At 43.3% G+C, this 24,850-nt stretch overlaps 1 protein-coding gene across 2 annotated transcripts in view; it reads right to left on the bottom strand.

Moving 5' to 3' along the window:
• Positions 1-24,850, bottom strand: part of parp8 (poly (ADP-ribose) polymerase family, member 8) — a 427,354-nt gene that overhangs the window by 188,933 nt on the left and 213,571 nt on the right. For both annotated transcript variants that reach the window (XM_078219454.1, XM_078219455.1), the window contains exon 7: positions 4,727-4,821. In XM_078219454.1, coding sequence (XP_078075580.1) covers positions 4,727-4,821 — 95 coding nt within the window. The remainder of the gene's footprint in view (positions 1-4,726; positions 4,822-24,850) is intronic.

Below are 24,850 nucleotides of genomic sequence, written 5' to 3' on the forward strand. Positions count from 1 at the left end.
ATCAGACCCCAACTTTTATATTCTATGCCCCGTCCAATAAAGGCAAGCATGCCATATGCCTTCTTGACCACCCTCTCCACCTGTGCTGCCACCTTTAAGGATCTGTGGACTTGTACACCCAGGTCCCTCTGTGTGTCTATACTCCTGATGGTTCTGCCATTTATTGTATAGCCCCCCCTTACATTAGATCTACCGAAATGCATCACTTCGCATTTATCTGGATTAAATTCCATCTGCCATTTCTCCGCCCAATGGTCCAGCCTATCTATATCTTGCTGTATTCTCTGACAATGTTCATCACTATCCGCAACTCCAGCAATCATTGTGTCATCCGCAAACTTACTGATCACACCAGCTACATCTCCCACCAAATCATTTATATATATCACAAACAGCAGAGGTCCCAGTACAGAACCCTGCAGAACACCACTAGTCACAGATCTCCAACTGGAAAAAGATCCCTCCACTGTTACCCTCTGTCTTCTATGGCTAAGCCAGTTCTCCACCCATCTAGCTAGCTCACCTTTTATCCCGTGAGATTTAACCTTTTGCACCAGCCTGCCGTGAGGGACCTTGTCAAACGCTTTACTAAAATCCATATAGATGACATCCACGGCCCTTCCCTCATCAATCGGTTTTGTCACCTCCTCAAAAAACTCAATCAAATTTGTGAGGCATGACCTCCCTCGTACAAAACCATGCTGTCTATCGCTAATGAGATTATTCAGTTCTAAATGCGCATATATCTTATCTCTAAGAATCTTCTCCAAAAATTTCCCTACCACGGACGTCAAGCTCACCGGCCTATAATTACCCGGGTTATCCTTGCTACCCTTCTTAAATAACGGGACCACATTTGCTAAGCTCCAATCCTCTTGGACCTCACCTGTGTCCAGCAAAGAGACAAAGATTTATGTTAGAGGCCCAGCAATTTCATCTCTTGCCTCTCTGAGGAGTCTAGGATAGATGCCATTCGGCCCTGGGGATTTGTCTGTCTTAATGTTTCATAAAAAACCTAACACTTCCTCCCTTGTAATTGAGATTTTTTTCTAACGGGTCAACACATCTCTCTGAGACACTACCAGTCAACATGTCCCTCTTCTTTGTGAATACTGATGCAAAGTATTCATTTAGCATCTCACCTACTTCCTTTGGTTCTAAGCATAATTCCCCTCCTTTGTCCCTAAGAGGTCCGATTCTTTCCCTAACAACCCTCTTATTCCTAATGTATGCATAAAATGCCTTCAGATTCTCCTTAATCCTGTCTGCCAAGGACATTTTGTGACTCCTTTTTGCCCTTCTAACTCCCTGTTTGAGTTCTTTTCTACTTTCTCTGTATTCATCCAGTGCTCCATCTGTTTTTCGCTGCCTGGACCTCATGTATGCCTCTTTTTTCTTTTTGATTAGACCCACAATTTCACTGGTTATCCACGGCTCTCGAATCCTATCTTTCCTATCCTTCCTCTTTACAGGCACATGCCTGTCCTGCAGTCTTATCAACTGCTCCTTAAAAGACTCCCACATGCCAGATGTGGATTTACCCTCGAACAGCCTCTCCCAATCAACAGCCACCAAATCCTGCCTAATCCGGCTATAGTTAGCTTCCCCCAATTCAGCACTTTACCCATAGGACAGCACTCATCTTTTTCCATTACTATCCTAAAGTTTACAGAATTGTGGTCACTATTTGCCACATGTTCCCCCACTGAAACTTTGATGATCTGACCGGGCTCATTCCCCAGTACTAGGTCCAGTATAGCCCCCTCTCTAGTTGGACTGTCAACATATTGTTCCAAAGAACCTTCCTGTATGCATTTTATAAATTCTTCCCCGTCCAGGCCCCCAGCCCGAAGTGATTTCCAGTCTATACAAGGGAAATTAGTCTGTGCCAGGGAAATTAAAGTCCCCCACTACAACAACCCTATTTTTTCTGCACCTGTCCAGAATCTCCTTACATATCCGTTCCTCAACTTCCCGTGGGCTGTTGGGAGGCCTGTAGTATACCCCCAGCATAGTGACTGTGCCCTTCCTATTTCTGAGCTCCACCCACAGTCACTCGTTACCTGATCCTTCCAAATTGTCCACCCTCTGTACCGCTGTAATATGCGCCCTAACCAGCATTGCTACTCCCCCACCTCTCCTAGCCCCTCCTCTGTCTCGCCAAAAACACTTATACCCCGGAATATTCAGCTGCCAGTCCTGTCCTTCTTTTGACCAAGTGTCCGTCACTGCTACCACATCCAAGTTCCGCGCAAACATTAAGGCTCTAAGCTCATCTGTCTTGCCCGTGACGCTCCTTGCATTGAAGCAGATGCACTCCAGACCTCCAGGCCCACTGACGTCATCCTGAGGCGGGTCAGATGTTCCTCTGGGGAGTGGGGGTGTGTGAGGCCAGATCATTCTCTGGGGGAGTGGGAGGGGGGCCAGATCATTCTCTGGGGGAGGGGGGTAGTGAGACGGGTAAGATGTATCTCTGGTGGGGGGCAGGGGGGGGGCAGGTGGGTCCGGTGCCACTCTGTGTGCGATTGGTGGGGGGGGAAGGGGGCAGGGGGTCACAATCAGTCTGGGTAGTGGGGGGGGGTGGTGGATAACGGGGACAATGATGTCTGTGGGGGCTATCGCTCCCGCTTTTCGCTCCCGGGCCGCTTTCTCCGCTTTCTGCGGCTCGGGAGCGATCTGACACTGGCGCGCTTTTTCAAATTTTTTTCTAACTGCGCATGCGCAGTTCAGAGCTCTGATCATTTCGGGCGCGATAAGCTCTGTCCACAGCGTGATTCTGACCCGTGATTTTTTTTTTCAGGCTGAGTGCGTATGGGGGCGCCTGAAAGCAGATTCCCAAGTCGGATCTGAATTGCGCCCAGATTCAGCACTTAGAATGAAAATCAGGCCCTATATTCTGCACCCTCTCCTTTCCTTCTCTATAAATGGCATGGTATAGTGCAATAGAAACAATACTTTTCACTGTATACTGATACATGTGACAATAATGAATCAAATCTAAACCTCCTATTCTCTGATAAAGTGCCGAGTAGTATAGACATAAGTTCCCTGGGGACAATGGTTTCAGAAAATAGATCATTTTACTGTTCAATGTTTTGAAATAACATTTTATAACAACCTGCAGAATTAACAAAATGTTGTACTTATGCGTTATTCGGTAACTGTATAATAACATCTTGGGATGCTAGTAAAGATATTTGAAAATTGTTACTTCAAAACTACATTAAGGATATGATCACTGGAGAGTTGTTTTCACCTCCAAAGGAACGAAAAGACTACTTTGGAATAAAAAGCACTGTGCATATAAAATTACTCCAGTTTTATATTTTAATTATAACTTGTCATCAATTTATTACTATAACTTCATAAATTGTGTGGCAAATATTTTGAAAGATATCCAAACTATTTTTTCCTTAGCTGTGCATCATGCAGCCCTGTGGACCACTCAATTCCTTAAAAAACTGAATGTTAAAGTTAAAGTTTATTTATTAGTCACAAATAAGGCTTATATTAACACTGCAATGAAGTTACTGTGAAATTCCCCTAGTCGCCACACTCTGGCACCTGTTCGAGTCAATGCACCTAACCAACATGTCTTTCAGACTGTGGGAGGAAACTGGAGCACCTGGAAGAAACCCACGCAGACACGAGGAGAATGTGCAAACTCCACACAGACAGTGACCCAAGCCGGGAATTGGACACGGGTCTCTGGCGCTGAGTGGCAGCAGTGGGCTAATCACTGTGCCATCATGCCGCGGTGTAAGAAATATATAATGTAATGTAATGTAAGAAATATGCTGTTACTGCATTCATCTACAGAGTGAAAATGAATTTAGTAAAAATCAAATCATACAGATCACTCCTTCATTGAAGTTAACTTAAAAACAAATGTTCTGAATCTCCGATGATTAACTTGATGGCTCCAGTTCTGAGACTTAATTCCAGGTGAGTGAGCCACTCAGGCTTTGTGGACCAAAGGATGAGGCATTATGGATTGGATTGCCCTGGTACAGAGAGATGTGAAGAGCTCAAGATTTTGGCCGAGAACACAAATGCCATAAATCACTTTAACAAGCAGCTTTTGTGATATCCTTTGGTAACAGCTATGATTGTTTACAGTGTGAAATGTTCCATCATGGCATCATCTTGCTTGATGGCATGGAACAACAAGAGCAACAAAAAGAGTAATGGAGAACAGAGTTATCAGCGCTGTCCCCACACGCCAGCTCCCTCTATTTATAACATTCATTTTGACACCAATAAAAGCGATCCTGACACTTTGAAGCAAGTGCTGAATAAATCCAATATTCAAGCTGTTTATATATCTTTTAATAGTGTATGATGATAAATTGCAGGTAGCTCATGCAGCAATAAACATGTCAGGTACACTGATATCACCAAATGTCAGCATCCTTCAATCCTGTTCAAAAAATACCAGCTAGATTGAAGCAAAAGTATTTCATTGTTTGTGCTTACCTCCAGCCGGTTTCTGAATTATCTTTCATTATTACACGATTTGTCTGTTCCTCTTTCTCCCTTGATCTCAAAGTTGTGAATAAATTGGGGGAAAACAAACCTGCATCATTGGCCACTGCAGTAGCTTTCCCAGGTTTACTGTGACTAAACCAGAAATGCATAGGCATGACAATGTCTCAATAAGCTGGGAAGGCACTCAGCTTCATTCCTTATCATTGAAGGGCTGCTCTTTAATAAGCAAACTGCTTACCTGAGGGATACTGCGCCAGGCCCATAGATCTCCCTCACAGCTGCCAGGTCAGCTTCAAGCTGTGGATGCTTATGAAGTTCACCATCATAGTTACCCTGAAATCATAAACACAACTGAGTTCACTCAGTGAAAAGATTCCATAATTGTGTGAACATATGCACCAAGGTGGTAAATAGGGTTCTTATTTCAAAATATTGAAGGTAATGGGGGGATACAATACATTGACAAATTATTGGTACACATCATAGAATCCCGAGAGCGCAGAGGGAGTCTACATCGTCTCTGGTGTAGATTCCCTCAGCTGCATTGGCCCAGCTAAATTCTCCCTCAGTGTACCCGAACAGGCGCCAGAGTGTGGCGACTAGGGAATTTTTACAGTAACTTCATTGTAGTGTTAATGTAAGCCTACTTGTGACACTGATTAAAAAAATACATTGAGCTCATCGGGGAGAGGTGTATTGGTGCCGACGATTTTACTTCACCTTATAGCCTATTATGTCTTGCAGACCTTGCCATAGTCGGCGGTAGTGATCTGTGTGTCATTATGGGACAGTTGCTGAAGGCTGGCATGCAGGTACAGCAGGCAGTGAGGAAAGCTAATGGCATGCTGACCTTCATTGCAAGAGGATCTGAGTATAGGAGTAGAGATGTCTTGCTGCAGTCATACAGGGCCTTGGTGAAGCCACACCTTGAGTATTGTGTACAACTTTGGTCTGAGGAAGGACATTCTTGCTAATGAGGGAGTCCAGCGAAGGTTCACCAGACTGATTCATGTAATTGCAGGACTGACATATGAAGAAAGACTGGATTGAATAGGCTTGTACTCGCTGGAATTTAGAAGAATGAGAGGGGGCCTTATAGAAACATATAAAATCCTGATGGGACTGGACAGGTTGGATGCAGGAAGAATGTTGCCGGTGTTGGGGAAGTCCGGAACTCGGGATCACAGTCTAAGAACAAGGGGTAAGTCATTCAGGATGGAGGTGAGGAAGATCTTTTTCATTCAAAGAGTTGTGAACCTGTGGAATTCTGTACCAAAGAAAACTTGGGGCCAATTCATTAGATATGTTCAAGAGGGAGCTGGACGTGGCCCTTGTGGTTAAATGGATCAGGGCTATGGAGAGAAAGTGGGAATGGGATTACTGAAAGTGCATGATCAGCCATGATCATATTGAATGGTGGTACAGGCTCAAAGGGCTGAATGGCCTACTCCTGCACCTATTTTCTATGTTTCTATGTCAACTTTAGTAGGGTGGCAAAATCAATTGAGGCCTTTTCCACCTCATTCTCAACTTGGCTGGACAAAAATTGACACCATCACTGGAATTCTACTGCCTCATACATCACGGGAATCAGAGCAGATGAGGGATGGACAATGGGAAGGTCCATTGAACTCAGGGGGGATTTTACGGTTTCGGGCCGAGCAAAGCCATAAAATCCCGCTACATGTATTTCATACACTGTCTGAAAATTATTTGTCAACCAAGTATTGTCAGTGCCAAGGGACTCCTCATCAATGGTTTCACACAACCTTATAGTTCATTCTTTGCATATTATGACTATCCATGCTTCAGACACGGCTTCAAGATGCCATGTATAATTGAAAACCTTGTCACACTCACACCTTCCGAAACCAAAATTCATTACAAAACAATTTAGCTGCATGATGCACAGTCACCTATTGGGTTGCAAGCTTTGGGCATGTCTAACACTACATGTGCTTATTCAACCCCGAGATTTGCAATACCCCTTTCATCCTGGTATAACTTGAAGCTCGAGGAGGAGGCCTCCAACTCAAGTCTCCAATGACCAGAGTGTTCTGTGGGCCATGCTACTGGAGTAATAGGTAGGGCTGTGCCTGAACTACAGAGAGCACTCTCTATCTGATTAATGCCCTGAACATCCTCCTTGCCCCCCTTGAGATTCTAGAAGACAAATGGAATATCAGGAGGAATGTCAGTCCTGCCAGTTGGGATTGCTGCAATCCACAGTGGAATTCCCCTGACTGACAAGAGAAAGAGGCAAAGAGAAAAAAAGTAAAGAACTAAATTAAACTGAAATGCAAAAAAAAATACTCCCGAAGGAAAGTGATAAAAACAAGTCAAAGGGCAGGATTTTCCATCCGCATTCGCCCCAAAACCGGAAATTCCCACCCAAGGTCAACGGACCTTTGCATGGTCTGCCCCCCGCCTGCTACCATTCCCATGGCGGGTGGGATGGGAAAATTCCCCTGAAGTGTCAGTAAACGCAGGCAGAATGGTTTCAAAGGGATCTCACAGCCAACCACCATGCACATGGTAGTGGAAGTGATTAACCTGGCAATGGGGCAGAAAAGCACTAAAAAGTATTGGGAGAGAAGTTTCACCTGTAAATAAATATTTTGAAAAGGTGAAATGTTCTCACCTTCAGCTGGAATGGTAAGTTCCTTAAATGATGAAGCAGAATGCGTGCCCCTGACATTGCAAACATCGCAGTAACATTGCAAATAACATGGGCATCACCGCCCCTATAAAAATGACCCTGGCCCAAGGAAACAGGACAGGATCAGTGATATGGTGACCAGATGTCTTGCTTTTGGCCGGCCAGTCCCGGTTCCAGAAGTTCCGACAATTTGTTCAAAATAACTCAAATAGCTCCTGGTTTGCATTCCTTCTAATTCATAGAAATCCTTACAGTGCAGAAAGAGGCCATTCGGCCCATCGAACGTGCACCACCAACAATCCCACCCAAACCCGATCCCTGTAACCCCATGTATTCACCCTTCTAATCCCCCTGACACTAAGGGGCAATTTAGCATGGCCAATCAGCCTAACCTACACATCTTTGGACTGTGGAAGGAAACCAGAAGACCCGGAGGAACCCACTCAGACATGGGGAGAACATGCAAACTCCACAGAGACAATTACTCAAGGCTGGAATCGAACCCGGGTCCCTGGTGCTGTGAGGCAGCAGTGCTAACCACTGTGCCCCCGGTGCCGCCCCCATGAACTGCATCAGAAATTTCTGTCAGCTCTTCAATTTTTTTGTTACAGCATCAGCATTTTTTCTGTTCACTTCCTTTCCCCTCCCCTTTATTTCACGCTCCCTTTATTGTTGGTTTACCCAGAAAACAACCATGTTGGCTGCACCCTGAGAATCGGTATGCCTCCAATTCTCTGCCAGATAAAGGCCTGCACCGGGATGCTGCTGCATGTGCACAAATCCTTCTCACTGGCGACCACAGCTAGTGCCAGGGGCAAACCGTTTTTCCCCAAAATGGACCAGTAAGGGTCAGCCTTTAACTGCCCTGATTGGTTCACCTTTCGGTGTCCAGATTGGCCATTCTGTTCGAATTGACAATAGAACTGAAAGCGGGAGAGGAGGGTCAAAGGCTGGCAGGGGAGGGCTGGCAGGGGACAGTGGGAGAAGGCCGGAGAGGCACTGATCTATAGGAGGCCCGAGGGGTTAATTTACAGAAGTTTCTTGGGGTAATGTATAAGAGTAATTAAGGGTAACATAAGTTAATGAGAATAGTTTATCATCATAACCTCTTGTAAATTAACCCCATGACTACCTGAAGGCCGGGAGCTAATCAGCCTCTGGGAGATGACAGATGATTGACAGCAGTGCCCCCCAATCACAAACCCCACTTAACAACATCGTCAGACAGCACCCATCAGTAAATTACCAGTCAGGGCTGGGGAAGGTGGCAGGTAAGTTGGGTGCAGCCAGCACGAGGGGGCATGGCTTTAAATTGAGGGGGGGTAGTTATAGAACCGATGTCAGGGGTAGGTTCTTTACCCAGAGGGTGGTGAGGGATTGGAATGCCCTGCCAGCATCAGTAGTAAATGCGCCTAGTTTGGGGGCGTTTAAGAGATCCGTAGATAGGTTCATGGACGAAAAGAAATTGGTTTAGGTTGGAGGGTCACAGTTTTTTTTTTTAACTGGTCGGTGCAACATCGTGGGCCGAAGGGCCTGTTCTGCGCTGTAATGTTCTATGTTCTATGTTCTATGGTACGTTCAAACTTCTCATTGAATGATCACGTGCTTCCCTGCTTGCAGCTCTAGGTGCAACCAACATCTCCCATATATTGAAATTCATTTACTAATTTAATTTCCAACTTTGGGCAGGAAATATCTATTGTCAGACCCCATTGTGCATTGCACAGTAAAGTTAGAGCAGAACAGAGGATTCTGGGATCTTGTGCCAAACAAATCCTTTGTCCAGTTTTTTTTCAGAGAATGAGGTAGACATGTCATTGACACAGATGTCTATGATTCCTAACTGCTGTACTGATGTCTTCAATAATTGGCTGTCTTTGAGGCTGCAAACTCTGGCTGGACATATTCCAGGAGATGCCATCATATGACCTCCAAAATTCAACTGCCCCTCCCCTAGACTCCTGCCATTGGCCACCAAGTGCATCATCACAAATAAAAGCAAAACATTGCAGATGCTGGAATCTGAAAACAAAAACAGAAAATGCTGGAAAATCTCAGCAGTTCTCGCAGCATCTATGAAGAGAGAATAAAGCCAATGTTTCGAGTCAGGATGACCCTTCATCAGAGCTGAAGACAAAGAAAATAGGACAAAATTTATCCTGCAAGGTTGAGGAGGGGGGATTTGTTTAACTGACCAAGATGTCATAGATAAAAAGACAAAGGCAATGTATATAGTGGTGATAAAGACTGAGAATGGTGCTAATAGCGTCCATTAAGAGACACTCTGCACCTTTGTTCTGCCATTTACACATTGCAATCTCTTAATGGATGCTATTGCCACCGTTCAGAAATGGAGATCTTCCAACTGTCTGGTGACAGAATTAAATATCAGACAGGAAAAAAAAATCATAAAGCACTGCCAGCGAAATCTGACCATGTGCAAAATGAAGAGCTAAAATACTCTTAGGTTGGCACTTATAGTTGTCTTTAATCTCCAACTAGCCATTATGAGTCCTATAGAAAGTGGTCAAGGAAGACACTAACAATTCCTCAGAGATGTCTACTGAGGGGGTATCATTACAGCACCCATACAGACCATCCAGCAATTCAGATACTCAAACTTCAGTGAGACCAGTAAGGTTAGGCTTTCACATAGTGCCTCACACATCATAAATGAGCAGCGTAGAGTCTGAGGTTGGAAACCACAGGATGTTGCAAGCTCTGCTCAGCTACACACAAATGCTAAACCTCAGAGGTCACTGACAAAGGGGGATTACTCTGGAACAGCAGCCTAGAATGTGCTGGGTGTGGCCTCTGCCAGTTGCATCTCTCTGCCCCACCCAAGGAGTAGGCTGGTGTTGCTGCTCCCACTGTTACCCTTCCCGCTGATCCAGTTCCTGCTGATGTTGCTATTGCTGCTGTTCATCTTGGTCCTTTTTCACGGTCCAAAGTAAAACACCCATGCTGAGGTGACAGATCACAGCTCCAAAGTGGAGACCAGACCTGCAAATCTCCAAGGTTGTCAAATCAACCTCCAAAGTGTGTAAAAATAACCTCTCAGCAAAGAACTGTGAACAAAACCTTTCGCACAAGAAAGTAGCTGAGAGGTTTCAGTACGTCCTGGCATATTTCCCTGTCAGGTTTTCAATCCCCTCAATTGCCACTGCGTTCTCGCTTTACTTTCACTGGCAAATTTTAGGAAGATGAAGAAATGGATGGACACACGGTGAAATAGCAAAAACCAAGTTCATTTCACTGTAACTATGTATTTAAAATGTAGAAATCAACAACATGTCTCTCCCAAGGGGGCTTGCTCACAAACATTATTCAGGCAGTCTGAATAACAACATGATTCTGCCTTTTTAAAACAAAAGGAGCAATATTTAACGAGGAAGTTGTAGTAAATTCAATCTGCTGTCACACTTGTAGCTACAAAACATTGGCACCTTAACCAGTTAACAAGGTACACGGACTATGCATTCCAGGCACATCAGTAAACAAGTACTGAACAGATTCATTTTTACACAAAATTTCTGGTTTGCTGACACAAGCAGTCCGCTGCATTGTTAAGTCTTCACATTGTTGTAAAATATTGCTTATGGAATAAGACACAACACATATACAGAGAAATGGTCATCTTTAGCTTCATATACAGAACTTCTGTTTAACCTAAAACTTGCTGGGTCCTGAATATCTTCCTGCCGCTTCTCAATTAGTCTCAATTAGTACCAGAAAATATGTGATGAGAGTTCACTGAGCCTTGATTAGAAATAATCCCAGCCTCAGGATGGTGGAATGGGTGGCAGAGAGGCTAATGAATAGCAGGGCTCACCAACACATTCCTGTTGCCAGGGATGTTTCCCAGTGCGAGGTCTGGCTGTTCTCCGAATGAGGGCAGGAGGCCTTTTCAAATAATTAAAGGCCCTATTAAGGGCTTTTTTCCTAGAATACTGGCAAAATGCTTCTGTTTTTTATTATTTCATGGGATGTGGGCATTTCTGGCAAGACTAGCAGTTGTTACCCACCCCTAACTGTCCTTGCAAAGCTGCTTTCTTGAATTGCTGAAATTCATCTGATGTAGGTACAGCCAAAATGCTGTTAGGAAGAGAGTTCCAGGATTTTGACCCAGTGACAGTGAAGGGATGTTGTTAGTGGGGAACATGATGTGAAGTTGCCGGCGTTGGACTGGGGTAGGCACAGTAAGTAGTCTCACAAAACCAAGTTAAAGTCCAACAGGTTTATTTGGTAGCACGAGCTTTCGGAGCGCTGCTCCTTCATCAGGTGAGTGATGAAGGAGCAGCCCTCCAAAAGCTCATGCTACCAAATAAACTTGTTGGACTTTAACCTGGTGATGTTAGTGGGGAAGTCACTGATGGCAATGCCATTAAATGTTAGATTCTCTTTAATCGGACGTTATCATTACCTACAAATATACAAATGTCCATACTTACCAACATATGAATTCAGAACAGGAATAGGCCATTCAGGCCTTTGAGCCTGCTCTGTTATCTGATAAGATAATGGCTGATCTCATTGTGGCCTCAATTCAACTTTCCTGCTTACCCCTATATCCTTTGATTCCCTTGTTCGTCAAAAATCTATCCAACTCTGCCTTAAAAATATTCAATGACCTTGTCTCCACTGCTCTCTGGGGAAGATGATTCCATAGGCTCACTATCCTCGGAGAGAAAGAAATTCCTCTCACCTCCATCTTAAATGGGAGATCCCTTATTTTTAAACTATGTCCACTCATTCTAGTCTCTCCTACAAGGGGGAGCCTTCCTTTCACCATTCACCCAGTCAAGTCCCACAGTGACACCTGCCATGCTCATCTCTGAAAGCCAAGAGCTCAAGTTTCTGTAGTTGGTGACAGTTCCTGCACATGTGGTCATCTAGGTCACCAGTAGAATCCACGACATCCCACATACTACATGACATGCATTCTATGTGACTGAGCTGCCCTGTGTGACGTTAGTGTACCTTTAAGAGACTTATTTTTAAAACGTGTTCTCTGCAGCTCTCACAGCCTCAGCTTATTTCAATATTGCCAGGTTGTCTGGAGGAGTCCTTTTATTGCTACTTCAATGGTTTAAATGGAGTTTTGTTTATTTTTACTATGGGCCTCAGGTACTTTCTTTGATTTGACTTGATTTGATTTATTATTGTCACATATATTAGTATACAGTGAAAAGTATTGTTTCTGGGATTGTTTTAGGACCCTGCATTGTTAGGAGGAAGACTGGTTGGAAGGTGATGCATTTTGGACAGTTTTCTTTCCTTCTTGATGAATTTAGGGTTCCATTTTCTGTTTGGCTGCAGTTTTAGTTTAGAAGGGAGTGGACATCAGAAAGCACTGTTTCTCTCTCTCCCTGGTATTAGAAATTCTGCTGTTGGTAGTTGGCTTGCCTAGAGTTTCTCTCTTCCTAGTGTTCTTGGAAGCTGATCTGACTTCAAACTGTTCTGGGTGTATCCAGAGGACTGCGAGGAGTTACAAGGCTGAGAAGTCTGGATTTCAATTCTCCAACCAAGGCACTGAAGCTGTTCTGATTCCAAGCTGTGTGCCTCAAGACAACTGCAGCATTCAACCAAAGGGCTAAATTCCAGTATCACGTGAGCATTAGTCGTTGCTGTGTTAAACCGGTGGCAAAGGTTTTGTTTATGGGAATTGTTTCATTGGAATGGTGTTTAGCTGTTCAGAATGATACTATATCATGATTGTTTTTTCCTTGTTTGCAATTGGTAAAAGGTTTTGCTAATGTTCTTTCCATACATGTTAACTGGATTCTTAAGTAAACTTTGTTCGATAAAAGCTCCCTAGTGGGTCATTTGATTCATACCTGAAGTGAAACATCTCTTGCTCAGCCTAGCCAAATTCAAAGTGCAAAATTTATGATCCAGGCTGACTTCATAAAAGACTTTGGAGCTTCTGACCTGAACCATAACACCTGCCGTGTCTTAACTTTACTTCACTTACAGCAACTTTATTTTACATTGGTTTACTTACATTAATTTTACTTGGGCTTTAACTTAATAAACCTTACAATACTTGATAAACCTTACTCATACTGATAAATCCAACTAATACTTACCACACTTTATGATTTGCAATAAACCTTACTTAAAGCACCTCTTTTCCCCATGCCCAAAATTCACATGTGAATCTAATTCATTTTATGTGAAAGCTTAACTCTTAATCTATATTTTATATTGCCATATACCAGGTATAGTAAAAAGTCTCACAACAACAGTTTAAAGTCCAACAGGTTTATTTGGTATCACGAGTTTTTGGAGCGCCGCTCCTTCATCAGGTGAGTTGATAAATATAAATATAAGGAGCAGTGTTCTGAAAGCTCGTGATACCAAATAAACCTGTTGGACTTTAACCTGGTGTTGTGAGACTTCTTACTGTGCTCATCCCAGTCCAACGCTGGGATCTCCACATATAGTAAGAAGTTTAACAACACCAGGTTAAAGTCCAACAGGTTTATTTGGTAGCAAAAGCCACACGGCTTTTGCTACCAAATAAACCTGTTGGACTTTAACCTTTTGCTACCAAATAAACCTGTTGGACTTTAACCTGGTGTTGTTAAACTTCTTACTGTGTTTACCCCAGTCCAACGCCGGCATCTCCACATCATCTCCACATATACCAGGTATGGGCAGAGTTGACGGATTCAGGATTCTGACTTTTGGAACCAGCCCAACTCACATTTCCTGAGTCCAACATGAAAATCCAGTTCAGGGAGTTTGAATATTGATGAGCCATCATCCAATTGAATGGTGGAACAGGCTTCTGCGGTTAGAGGGTCACTCTTGTTCCTATATTCCTCTATATGTATGGGCGACATGGTGGCACAGTGGTTAGCACTGCTGCCTCACAGTGCCAGGGACCTAGGTTCAATTCCCGGTTTGGGTCACTGTCTGAGTGTAGTCTTCACATTCTCCCCTTGTCTACGTAAGTTTTCTCCAGGTGCTCCGGTTTCCCCCCACAGTCCGAAAGACATGCTGGTTGGGTGCATTGGCCATGCTAAATTCTCCCTCAGTGTACCCGAACAGGGGCCGGAGTGTGGTGACTGGGGGATTTTCACAGCAACTTCATTGTGTTGTTGATGTAAGCCTATTCATGACACGAATAAATAAACGTTGAAACTTTGTATAGCACCGCTTTAATTGAACTAAAGGTGGTGCGCAGAATATCCTCACATTTGCTAAATTAAATCAAGGTGGGGGCGGAATTCTTTGACCTCACCACGCCTGTAGCAGATCACACTGATCCTGCAGAATAGCATGTGGGCCTAAATATGAGTTTTGCACCCGGCGCCAAACACTTTGTGATTCTCCCAGCCCCGTTCTAATGCATGAACAGAAACAGGGGGCTGGAGGATGTTCTGATGGAGGGCTATGTGGGGGTGGATCATGAAGACAAACATGATGGGGGGTCACGTCAGAGGTCATGATGGGAGGCATGTCGGAGGTCGTGATGGGGTTTGAATGCTCCAGATTTGAAACATTGGCTCTATTCTCTCTCTATTCTCTCTCCACAGACGCTGTCAGATTGGCTGAAATTTTCCAGCATTTTCTGTTTTTGCTCCCCAAGTAACACCTTGGTTTCCAAATGATTCCCCCATTCTTTTGTAGTTTCCTTTTTACATACATTCCTTTTGTTCAGGACCTTAACCTCACTGATTGCCAGATTAGTTTAAATTGAATCACTGCTTTCTCAGAGAGGTTCCACTGCTTCCAAAGAACCAGATCAATTTATATTGAAGCAAAATAAAACTATGCAAATACATCAAAATTTTGATTTCCCATTTCCCCTGTGGATATTTCCAGTTATTATTAGGTGGTTTGAAATCATCATCATTGTCAGATAATTATCAATACATATCCTAGGGGAAGGTGATGGTATTATTGCTAGACTATTCATCCAGAAATTCAGCTAATGTTCTGGATACCTGGGTTTGAATCCCGCCACGGCAGATGGTGGAATTTGAATTCAATAAAAATATCTGGAATTAAAAATCTACTGATGACCATTGTCAATTGTCGGAAAAACCCATCTGGTTCACTAATGTCCTTCAGGGAAGGAAATCTGCCGTCCTTGCCTGGTCTGGCCTACATGTGACTCCAGAGCCGCAGAAATGTGGTTGTCTCTCAACACATCTCTGAAATGGCCCAGCAAGCCATTCAGTTCAAGGGCAACTCGGGATAGACAATAAATATTATTCCCACGAATGAATAAAAAAAAATCCTTATCACATCACAAAATATGTTTTATTTATCCTTATCTGACCCTGGGGATTTCTAACAGACCATAAATAGCAACCCTAACCTATGGGTGCTCGTCAATGCAATTCATTTATCTTTGCTCTTTCCTCTTGGGCACCAATTCAATTTCTTGGGCTGCATTTTTTGGCCAGCAGCAAAGCAAATTATGCCTATAGCTGACTTCAAAGAAAGCTGCACACACAATCTCTGGTGAGGTTTTCCCCTTCCCCAAAACCAGTTTAAATCTGTTGTCAAGTCAAGGGGATCTCTGGGTATCTCTGCAGTGGTTCTGTCAGCAAGCAGGATAAACCGCCCAATTATAGCGAAGCATTCTCACAGAACGAAAATCAGGAAGTTAAATGCACGTCATCCATCAGTTTTAATTTAGATTTTCAGATAGCAAAATAAATGATTATGTTTGGATTCAGATGAAATATCAATACAAAAAGAGCTTTAAAATTATTTTAAGGAAGAGGATTGCTTTCATTAAGTTGATCTTTCTCTACCCCCTAGCTATGGCTGTAACACTACATTCTGCAGTCTCTCCTTTCCTTCTCTATGTACGATATTCTTTGTCTGAATAGTGTGCAAGAAACAATACTTATCACTGTATACTAATACATGTGAGAATAATAAATGAAATCATAATAGAGATTCAACAAAGTGCGACATTTTCAAGGGTTTCACAGTGAGACTAACCACATAGGAGTTTAAGTTTTCAATTCCTGAATTTCTTATTGATTATACTCTGAAGATGCTTCAGCAGCTTATCCCTGAGCCCAGAACTACTGACAGCAACTTGTTGATTTCCATGTGAGTCTGTGTGTGTGAAATAATGCTGGTGAATGCTGATAGTTCGCTGTCATTAACTCCACGAAATCCAAACCTTTTTGTTTACAAACTATGCTTAACATATCAACCAACCTCTCCTATCACTCTATTCTTCCTCTCCTATCAATCTATTCCCAAAACATCTTGTACCATTTAATATTGAAATCAGTCCCCAACTAGGAGCTAACATGTTTCCATAATGTCTAAAATGTGATTGTTTCATGTTTCACTGTCAACTCTGGGCATCTTATTTCAATAGCAAGAGCAGCTGCTCGCTTGGAGCAGGGCTAGTTGATTTTATATCAGTCACAGACAACACTCTGATGAACTGATTAGGATTATTCCCATGGAAGGCAGTGGAATATGCATCAACAATTGAATGAATTGAAGAGAATGCTGCTTTTAACTCACGAGCATGCTTACTATTGGTAAGCATCACAATTGTGCCAGAATAGTGCAATGGTATTGTCCTTCACACGACTTCACACAACTATTTTGAAGGTTTGGGTGCATAGCCATCATTACAATTATGGACATTCACAGCTTAATGTTCAAATCAGAACGAGCCTATGAGGGCAGAATTTTACTCCACCTCCGGGACCTCGATTTCAGGACCAGATTGGGGTTCAGAATCCACACTTTCTGGATTCGGGATCAAATCAGCAACCTCCTCAGAGGCAGACTACTAACTGGCCACCACTGAGCTCACCATCTGATTAAGGATGAAGGATGGAATGTAGCTGCTGCTGGCAACCATCTCCCAAACCCAGAGAGGTGGGTACTACTGAGGCAGGTCAGAGATCGAGCAAGTGTCTCCACTTTGATTAATTAAATATCAGAAGGCCCAAACAGGCAGACACCTCTGGATGGCCCCATGAACCTCAGGTGCAGTCTTCCCTTTCTACGGCCCCCTCTCATGAAGTCTTGATTGGCCCTTTAATTATATATATTGGCTGTCCATCTCCAATGCTACAATGTTTGGGAGTGCTTCCTTTCTGCGTCAGTGTGGAAGCCACATCACAGGAATGCAGCTAAAAACCATCATTACATTTGTAAAACTGCACCGAATATTAAACCAAAATGCAAACATATTCACAATCCATCTGTACAATTTATTGTTATGTCAGATCATGACAACCAGTTAATTGCTTTAAAGCATAATATGGCTGGGTCTTCAATAAGTGGATATTTGCTGCAGTGTCACTGTATGATGTTACTTAAAACATGTTTGAGCTTGCAATGTGTGGCATGGGGTTCCTCCATCTAGACCAGAAGATTCCAGCTTTGGACATCATTGACCTCAATCAGGGCAGCCAATTGATCTAGGACCCTTATACAAAACAGAAATACTTTAATCCAGTGAATCTGGAGTGCAGGTCTCGGAGGATATAATCTTTCTGCTGTTTTTCAAGTTCCTACAGTAAATTGTTTTAAATAAGCAACAAACATACTCTGGAATTCTTACTCAAACCACTGTGAACCTTTTAGTTGGCCACCTGTTCCCTTCTCAAGTTGATAGATGCTGTTACCATTATTAATATGTACACTGGTAACTGTAGTTGCACCAAGTAAATAGCCACCTTGGTTAATCAGTGATTACATAATTTATCATTTTTAACTAATTTTTCTTTAGACTATTACTTACACCCAAACACACTTCATGATCACACTTATCTCAGCTTCATTCTGTCTCCATTGCTTGCCAGTTCACACCAGTTCCCTGTTTAATCCGTCACACACCAACTGCCAGCCACCTTTTTGCAGACACAAGAGGCTTTTACATTACCATCAGTGGCAGATGCTGTTCTCAACACCAGTCTCCAATGTAAAACTCCATGGGCCTAACATCAAAGGCTTACGTTGTTGACTCATGAGTTGCACCTATTTCCACTTCTATGTAGTAGTGGTCTGCCTAAGGGCTGCTCCTCCACTCACTTTTCCACACTTTGGGCTCTTGCACTTTCTTCTTCAGTTCTTGAAAGAGAGTTTTGTTTTCAATTTCAAGTTGTACCACATTATCATTTGTTTTCTCTCTCTCGGTCCACATGCCTCAAATCTTCCTTCAATCACCTTCCTCTACAAGTTCTCATGTCTGAGAATTTGGTCAATCTAATCTTTTTCTCTTGATGATATTCACTAGCAATCTTTCCTCTTCAACCATCTTTACTGATATTGTGTTCCCTACAACTGACCCCACTCCATCCTTCTCCAGAACCACTTTTCACAACTTTCTATTCTTTGCATGCCTGCTTTCCACAAGGTCCCTGTTTCAGCCCCATAAAACAAGAAACTCTAAATCATAGTCTTCATTTTCTTTAAAGATCTCTACTCATTCCTGTGCTGAGTAATTATTTATGTTTGAAGACAGCATTCCTTGTTATTGCTATTCTAGCTCTGATTTCTTTATGGCAGTTACCATCTCCTGAAGAGATGCTTCCAGATGCTTACATTGCGATGCCCGATCCTCCTGCTGAATTTATCTTTACCTCTGATTTCCCAACATTCTTTCGTTCAGTTTTCATAACTTTTGTCATTTTCATTCTGTAGGCTTCTTAATAGAACAATTGTACAATAGAATCCCTACAGCAAAGAAGGAAGCCATTCGGCCCATCAAGTCTGCACCGCCTCTCTGAAAGAGCATCTTATCCCACCGCCCTGCCCCCATCCCCATAACGCCACGCATTCATCATAGAAATCATAGAAATCATAGAAACCCTACAGTGCAGAAGGAGGCCATTCGGCCCATCGAGTCTGCACCGACCACAATCCCACCCAGGCCCTACCCCCACATATTTACCCGCTAATCCCACTAACCTACGCATTTTAGGATTCTAAGGGGCAATTTTTAACCTGGCCAATCAACCTAACCTGCACATCTTTGGACTGTGGGAGGAAACCGGAGCACCCGGAGGAAACCCACGCAGGCACGAGGAGAATGTGCAAACTCCACACAGACAGTGACCCAAGCCGGGAATCGAACCCGGGACCCTGGAGCTGTGAAGCAGCAGTGCTAACCACTGTGCTACCGTGCCGCCCTGTTCATAGCCAATCTACCCAACCTACACATCTTTGGACTCTGGGAGGAAACCCATGCAAGCACAGGGAGAACATGCAAACTCCATGCAGACTATCACCCAAGTCTGGAATCAAATCTGGGACCCTGGTGCCGTGCTAACCCCTGTGCCACTGTATTGTAATTTCATGAAGAAGCAGGAGCAGCAACACATGTAAGCAATGGACAAGGGCACATAGAGGTTGCAGGCAACAGCAAGTATTTAATATAGAATCACTTAATGTTCACACAGGGCGATATTTTCTTATTTTTTCCTAAAGTGTCACCCTCTGACTGAAATCCAATGTATAGCTCTCAAGCTACACAGCTGAGTTTTTATCCAGATTTTCCAACACTCTGAAGAAAACAAAATGAATGGACAGAGTTTACGCCATCAGTCTGGTGGGGCAGGTTCTCATACGATCACCGAGGTTGGCTCCACAGAGATCAGGGCTCTATCTTTAAAAGGCACCTCGATTGTCACAGAAAGTAAATGCCTCCCAAAGACACGTAGAACCCCGCCTCCCCCTCTCAAGCATCTGGGTCTCCCCACCCGCCCCCACTCACACCCTCCACCCCATCCCTCTACCACCTCCACAGCAATGGGGCTCTTTCCCCCACACCCAATGCCAACATCAGGCTCCCCACTCCACCATGACACCAACATTGCCCACCCCCTTCCGCAGGCATTGGGGCTCTCACCTCTCCTCACCACAACAGTCTTGGGGGCAATCTCCCCCTTTCCCCCCCACCACCACATTCTCAAGGGCACTGTTCCCCACTCGCTGGCAGAAGTCTTTCCCAACACACTCAAAAAGAACCCCTCCCATGGGGCTTCCCATATGGCCCACCCCAGCACAGCTTCCTGTCACAGGTTAGCACTGCCAGGTTGCCACCGCCAAATTGGCAGTGCCAACCTGTGCCAGGGCACTGCCTGGATATGTCCATCGCTCACCAGGGGCTATAATTACCTTGATGCCCCTGGTGGGATCCCCTCGACTGTTTCCTATCTTTTGTAAACCTGTTGTGAACTGTTGTCATGTCGGTGAGATTGCAATATTCTGTGAGGGGGAATAATGTGGAGGGGAGGACCTTTAAACAAATGTAAATGTAATAAAATGTATTTAAATGAGGTTCTCGACCTTTCTGGGCGGGAACCTCATTACATCATTGGTGGGGAGGGGGGCAGATGAGGAAATATGATCTCGCCGGTGAGAATCGCATTTCCCAATTCCGGTGAGATTTTGTGCCTCCGTCACTGTTCTCGTTGACTGCGAACATGTGCAAAATTGTCCCCACATAAACCATCCATCAGCTTCACACTGACAGGCTCTGTATTGAGAGCGTGTCTGATAGAAGGACAAGAAATTAACATTTTTACTTTCTGTTTATTTCACTTCAAAGTATTGCAGAGTGCACCAATCTTTGTATGAACAAATCTGTGGAATTCCATCCATGTCCAATCTTGAACTTGTCCAAAGACGTGGATGAATTATATTTGCAACTCAGTACATAAGGGGCTCATGCTGGCTTCATGGAAGGCACATTTGGGATTTACATTTTAAAATTGAATTTTTTTAAAAACTGTAAACTTGGCTATTCATCTAATTTTCAATAGGAGTTTGAAATGAAACTGTCAGGGTAAACAGACATTGATGTCCCAAATTAACCAAGGTCGCATATCAGTGTAAAGAGTAATTTTTTTCATTCGTTCATGGGATGTGGGCGGATGCTGGCAAGTGTTTATTGCCCATCCCTAATTGTCATTGAACTGAGTTGCTTGCTCGGCCATTTCAAGGAATATTTAAGAGTCAGCCACATTGCTGTGGATCTGGAGTCACATGTAGGCTAGATCAGGTAAGGGTGGTAGATTCTTTTCTCCAAAGAGCATGAGTGAACTAGATGGGTTTTTATGACAATCAGCAATGGTTTCATGGTCATCATTAGACTTTTAATTCCAGACTTCTTTTGAATTCAAATTTCACCGTATGCCATGGTGAGATTTGAACCTGGGTCCTCAGACCATTACCCTGGGTCTCTGCAACACTAGTCCAATGACAATACTGCACCACCTCCTCCCCAACTGGACTTTCATTCATTTTTACTGAAACATTATTTCCAAAAAATATTTCATTTTGAAGTTTTCAATTTGCATATTTTCTGATCATTGCGCATGATGTATCACACATGGTACAGAACAGCTTGTCAGTCCCTGTACAATAAACACTGGGTAAATGAGGACCGTTGAGTTCTGCATGATGCTACATAACTCGTGCATCACAGTGTCAGTTCCAGGACATGTAGAGTACATGTTGGATAAAGGGGAATGATTAACACAAACCTGTAACACCTCTGGAACTGCGGAACCAGAGGAGGACTGAGGAAGTCATTTAGGCTGTGCTAGCTCTTTTGCGAGAGAAATTTTTTAAAAAAAATCTCACTTTCCATCCCTCTCCATACAGTGCCTGCTTTAATCGCTCCCCGAGACAAAAGCATTCCACGCTCCAACAATTGTCTGGATGAAGAAATATCCCTGACCTTTTCTTCTCATTATCAAAGTGTCATCATTAAATTGGGGTGCCATCATCGCAACCACCTGAACTGGAGGAAGTACTGACCCTGATTTTAGGGTTTGTTGGAGGTGGTATGTTTTGTGGGGGGCAGGGTGGGGGGGGTGGTGGGGTGCTCAAAGCAGAAGGCCCAGCCAGCAGCTATGAATGATGTGATGCCCAGTTGATTTTTACTTCTGCGCAACATTCGAATAATTAAGTTTGGCATCCTACTCAAACATGAGGGGAATGATGTGAAGATCAATTGAAAGGAGTTGGAACTGAGGTGGGAGCTGATTGCTGCAGGGTCCTAATGGAACAGGCCTGGAATTAATGGTGCATGATGGAGCAGTGGGGAGGAGAGGGTTTCGACATGGATGACTGTGTGGGGAGGGAAAGCCAGGGCAAGAGATGCCACTGGACTGTGTCTTTTGTGCCTACATTAGGTCCTCTTGAACCTGCATTGCAAATCTTGCCCAACTTCAGAGTCAGTGAAGAAAATATGTTGCCAAGCAGAGGCTTCATTGAAGTAAGCAAATCATGGTCTTGTGGTGGACCAAGATCTTTGTCTATTGGACAAAGCATACACTGTGGATAATAGGCTTATTAAGATCCGGTGGGCAAGAAGAACAGACTGAAAAGTAAGTGTAAAATTAATTCTTGAGCGGGGCGGGGGATAGTTGCAGGAGAAGCAAAAATACTCTTCAGGGCTCTGCATGGACCAATATCATGGGAGTCTGGTTTCCTGTGTGATCAGTCTTTCTCCTGTTACCACTGTAGTTGATCCCAATGTTGAACAAGACAGATCTCAGGTTGAAATCCGTCTCATTTGATTATTTTGTTTTTACATTGTCGAAACGAGGAGGCTGAGCTACTGAACACAAAAGCACAGGATTTCTAAAATCTGAAGAAGCAAAATGGTTATTAAAAAGGAGAAAATATAATTCTTAAACACAAAATAAAAGATACACAGCTGGAACAAGCGTACAAACTAATCCCAAAAATGCTTTATCAAAGGCACACAATAAAACTACCTTTTGACAACAGCCGTTAACCATAAGATTCAGGAATATATTACCCAAACTGAGAAATTGTTTTATTTTTTTAAACAGAAATACAATCCGTGACTTCCCAGAACTAACCCACACTGACGTGGTTTTTCCAAAGGGAGATGTAAAACACGTGGTCTCTCAGGAGGAATATTGTCCTGGTCTAACACTATGTTGCTTTTCTTCCATTCAAAAAAACTTTCACAGCTTTTCAGCACACTCCAAAACACAGGAGCTGACTTTCAATGGAATTGCCCACCCTTAGCATCTGATGACAGCTGAAACCCTGCTGATGTGCACACCCTTTTCACCTCTTTCATCTTAGTTATCCATTGTCTTCAAATATCCCTTTGAAAACTCAGGTTCCCAAATATTACAACATTTAATGATCCTATTTTCTCTCTATTTCGGGTCAATAAAATGTAAAATGCCTGCCTTTGTTTACTCAGGAATTTACTCTAAAATGCAAACGTTTTTTTGTAATCTTTGAAACTTCTTTGAAGTCATCAATTACAACAGTTACCCTTAAATGCAAATTTCAAATCTACTCTGTTAACTTGTAAGTTAAACCCACCCATAAGGTTTCATTATAAAATGCAAAAACATAACACTTTTAATCTTTCATCCCTTAGATTCCACAGACAATCTGACTCCAACAGCCTCTCCTTTGATTCAGCCTCGACACACACAAATACAGCTTTACCCTCACCTACAAAGAGTATAGGCATAAACATAGTAATCTTAGAATACACACATATATCACACTCCCCTAGTCCTCTTTTCTAGCTGTTGGGTCCTTTCCTGAGCTGGTCAATGTTACAGTGTTACAATGTTACAGTGTTACAATGTTACAGTGAATGTTACACTGGCCAGGGGATGCTACCTTTGGTGGTGAACGATACTTGAAGGGCTTAGTGATGAGGAGTCATCAATTTTAGAATTTCAATTTTCCTTTATTCTTTCGGAGGCTGTGAACATTGCTGGAAAGGCTAATATTTTTTGCCCAAAGCTAAGTGCATTGGAAAAGTTGGTGGTGAGGTGTCCTTTTGAACATTTGCCATCAGTATGGTGTAGGAACATTAATAGTACAGTAAGAAGGGAGTTTCAGGATTTTGACCGAGTGACTGTGAAAGAAGGGCAATATAATTCCAAATCAGGATGTTGCATGGTCTCTGATGCAGCTGTTGCCCATCTCCTTCTAGATGGTAGAGGTCATGTATTTGGAAGGTGCTGTCAAAAAGGAGCCTCAGTATTTTGCTGCAGTCATCTTGTATATATCACGTACTGTTTCCACTGTGCATTTGTGGTGGAGAAAGTGAATGTTTAAGTTTGTGATGGGGTGCCAATCAAGTGGGCTGCTTTGTCCTTGATGGCGTTCAATTCTTGAGTGTTGTTGGAGCTGCACACATCCAGACAAGTGGAGAGTATTCCATCACAGTCCTGGCTTATGTCTTGTGGGCTGTGGAAAGGCTTTGACGATGGAGGTGAATTACTCGCCTCAGAATTCCCAGCCTCTGACCTGTTCTTGTAGCCACAGTATTTATATGGCTGGTTTAGTTCAATTTCTGGTCAATGGAACTCCCAGGATTTTGATAATGGGGGAAATCAGCGATGGCAATGCCACTGAACGTCAAAAGGGAGGTGGTTGGATTCTTTCTTGTTGGAGATGGTCATTGCCTGGCACTTGTGTGACATGAATGTTACTTGCCCCTTGTCAGCCCAAGCCTGGATACTGTTCAGGTCTTCTGGTGTATTATCACTGACTGCTTTGGTATCTGGGAGTCACAAATGGTGTTGAGCATTGTGCAATTATCAGTGAACGTACTTATTTCTGACATTATGATGGAAGGAAAGTTATTGATGAAGCAGCTGAAGGTGATTGGGCCTAGGACATAAGGAACTCGGATAGCAATGGCCAGGGACTGAGATGATTAATCAATATTTATTTATTTAA

This window comes from Mustelus asterias, chromosome 1 (assembly GCF_964213995.1).
Source record: "Mustelus asterias chromosome 1, sMusAst1.hap1.1, whole genome shotgun sequence".
Taxonomy (NCBI): Eukaryota; Metazoa; Chordata; class Chondrichthyes; order Carcharhiniformes; family Triakidae; genus Mustelus; species Mustelus asterias.